This window comes from Lolium rigidum, chromosome 7, assembly GCF_022539505.1.
Source record: "Lolium rigidum isolate FL_2022 chromosome 7, APGP_CSIRO_Lrig_0.1, whole genome shotgun sequence".
Lineage (NCBI taxonomy): Eukaryota > Viridiplantae > Streptophyta > Magnoliopsida > Poales > Poaceae > Lolium > Lolium rigidum.
Window position 1 is genome coordinate 130,505,085 of NC_061514.1, and position 2,633 is coordinate 130,507,717.

At 46.8% G+C, this 2,633-nt stretch overlaps 1 protein-coding gene across 1 annotated transcript; it reads left to right on the forward strand.

The window, feature by feature from the left end:
* Positions 1-1,859: 1,859 nt before the first annotated feature.
* On the forward strand, positions 1,860-2,324 carry LOC124671993 (kinesin-like protein KIN-14J; the record flags this gene model as incomplete). Its single annotated transcript, XM_047208302.1, has 2 exons — positions 1,860-2,039; positions 2,109-2,324. Coding segments are annotated over 2 exons (396 nt in total), but the record flags the coding sequence as incomplete, so codon positions are not given.
* Between the last annotated feature and the right edge of the window lie 309 nt (positions 2,325-2,633).

Sequence of the window (2,633 nt, forward strand, 5' to 3'; positions counted from 1 at the left end):
TTCCAGTCGCGCCCCGTCGCCGGGCTACACGCCCAGTACGCCGCCTCCATCGCCCCTGGTGTCTGACGCCGAGTCGCGCATGTCTACGCCTTGCCGCCGTCACCATCCATACCAGAGGAGCAGCGCCAGCACGTGCTCCTCGTGCGTCAGCCGCATCAGCCGGGGCTGGCATCAGCGAGCCTTGGGGTTTTAGACATCTTGTAATTGGACAGAATGGATTCTCTATGTAAAAAATCTTCGCCCTTGTATGCCGTGCGTTGTCTGTGTATTCTCCTTGGCGGATCTTGTATTATGCTGCACGAATTGATGAATATATATGTGCAAAATTCTAGCGAAGAATTGAGATTATTCTTGTTGTCCTGATCCATTGTTTCTTCTCGTTTGTGATTTGTGAAGTGTGATGGCTTACAGTTCCTTGTTCCTCACTGATGCAATTGTTTTCTTCAGATTAATTCTCTAACGACCTTCTGTGAGATAATCAACTGTTGGTCTCACCCGGACCCGGCAACTGTAGTTTTGACATCTTCTGTGTGTGAAGTCTGAGATAATCAAATGTTTTCTGTAAATTCGAAGCAATCGTAAATTGAGCATTTCTGAAGAATCAATTCTGCTAGTGCTCTGCGCGCTGTCTATTCACAAAGGCTTGTTTTACAGTACCTTTTACCACTCCTGATTAGTGAGAGGTATGATTTGAAGCAACGATCAGGATCAAGCGAGGCAGATTAGGCCCGGCAGCCCATCAAGACGTAGATAATGGGGAAAAAATCAAACCAGTAGTATTCGGCCCAGCCACGCATTGGTTGCCCAAGACGCGACACCACCAGCGAGCGAAGCCGCCGCCGCATCGAAATACGCCGTCAGCAGCTCTGCCCCGTCCAACGTCGCCAGCGACCGACGCCTCCACCAGCTCAGCCACGTCCTGCATAGCCGGCGACCGAGGCCGCCGCAACATTGAACGACGCGGCCGACACATCGAGCGACGCCGTCAACAATCTCGCCAGATAGGCCGACCCCGAAGGATCCTGGGAGAAGGTATACTATTGCTGCTGCCGCTGCTGATTCTCGTTTCTCATGGCCGGCCAACCCGATGCTAACTCCATGGGATTCTGATTCGCGGTGTGTGTTCTTGCGTTCCGATTTGCAGTAACATTAGCTGGACGCAGAAGCGTTCCTCTTGTAAGTCCAACCGAAAATTTCAAGCTCAAGCAGATGGTACTTTAATTTTTACCTTGACTAGTAATTATAACAAGTTTTTCCATTATATTAACTGGCATTTTATTCCAGACCGAAAAATTCTGTCATGGGGAAATGGAAAATGCAAAGTTGAACGAAAGCTTGCAACTGATGTAGTCAGGGCCTGGATGCCGCTCAAATATGCTTCTCGTGAAAATGTCTTCAGAACACTACTCATCCGCAGATGAGGGAGACTGAACAAGCATGCAGAACTCATCCGCAGCGGGTAAGTAAGCGATTCAGTTCTATTTATTAATTCACCAAGGACTGAATCTTGTGTGTATTTTTCTCTTCTACTTTGTTCATGACATTTCTTTTGTACAGGTTAGAGAGCTGGAGAATGAATTAGCTAATAAGAAGAAGGCCGAAGGAATACATGTAGATCCACTAGGCCATCACTTGCTGCTCCCGTGAGGCAAAGACCACCACTTGCTCCTATGAGGCAGAGACAAACAAGCAACAACATGCACCCACTGCCAGGCCCTTTCAGACTGAGGCTTGCTGGTAAGGGAACTTCAGTTCAGGAAAAAGAGAACATCCCTGTGATGAACAAAGCAGTGTAGACAATGCTGCTGGTAAAGCACAGTGTGTATCTTTAGTTCCCATGATGCGACAAATCCCTCTCTAGGCTATATAAGAGGCGATCCTCGATTGCGATCCTTCCAAGCGAGAGAGAGCAGATCTCTATATTTCCTGACAAGAGGCCAATGTCTCGACTGTCCCATATCCAAATGCCAAGAGCCCGGGCTACACATAATTCAATTCAACAAGCAGCAGCAGAACCGACAGTTGATGCAACTCTTGATGTCAGAGGAAAGCTCAAAGGACTCTAGTTCGGCATCAGCCGTAAGTTCTCAAGCCCTCCAATGTGGAAGTCAAGGAACAATATTGCAGGTTCTGGAAATGCCAGCAAGCTATGCTTCAGTATCCACAAAAGAGTAGCTCTTGGTTTGCCTGCTCAACCACAAACTTTCTTGATGTCTGGTGCTGGCAGAATCTTCGATCCAGCTGTGCGTGACCAAATAATGGCAGGGAGACTCAGGAATGCGCAGCGGGTGTTCTACTCCAAGAGGGAAATGCATGTCCTCTAAGCGCTTGTTTTGGAATGTTCTAATTGATGTGGAACACCAGTGGCTGGGAGCTTGTGTTGATAAGATAACTTATGTTAGGGTTCTTTTTAGTGATGATAAATGGACGCGAAATTTTGGCACATGGTGCTATGCACCCTATAAACCCCAAAATTCTTGGTAATTTAAAATATTGAAAGAAAAAGCTAAACTTTCCTGGACGCAAAAGATGATCAAGTATTGTACTTGTATAAAAATGTTTGGGCTCGAAATGATTGCCATGGTATCCTGGGCAAAAAAGATAAGTTTATGACGAATATAGCGTGAATAGTA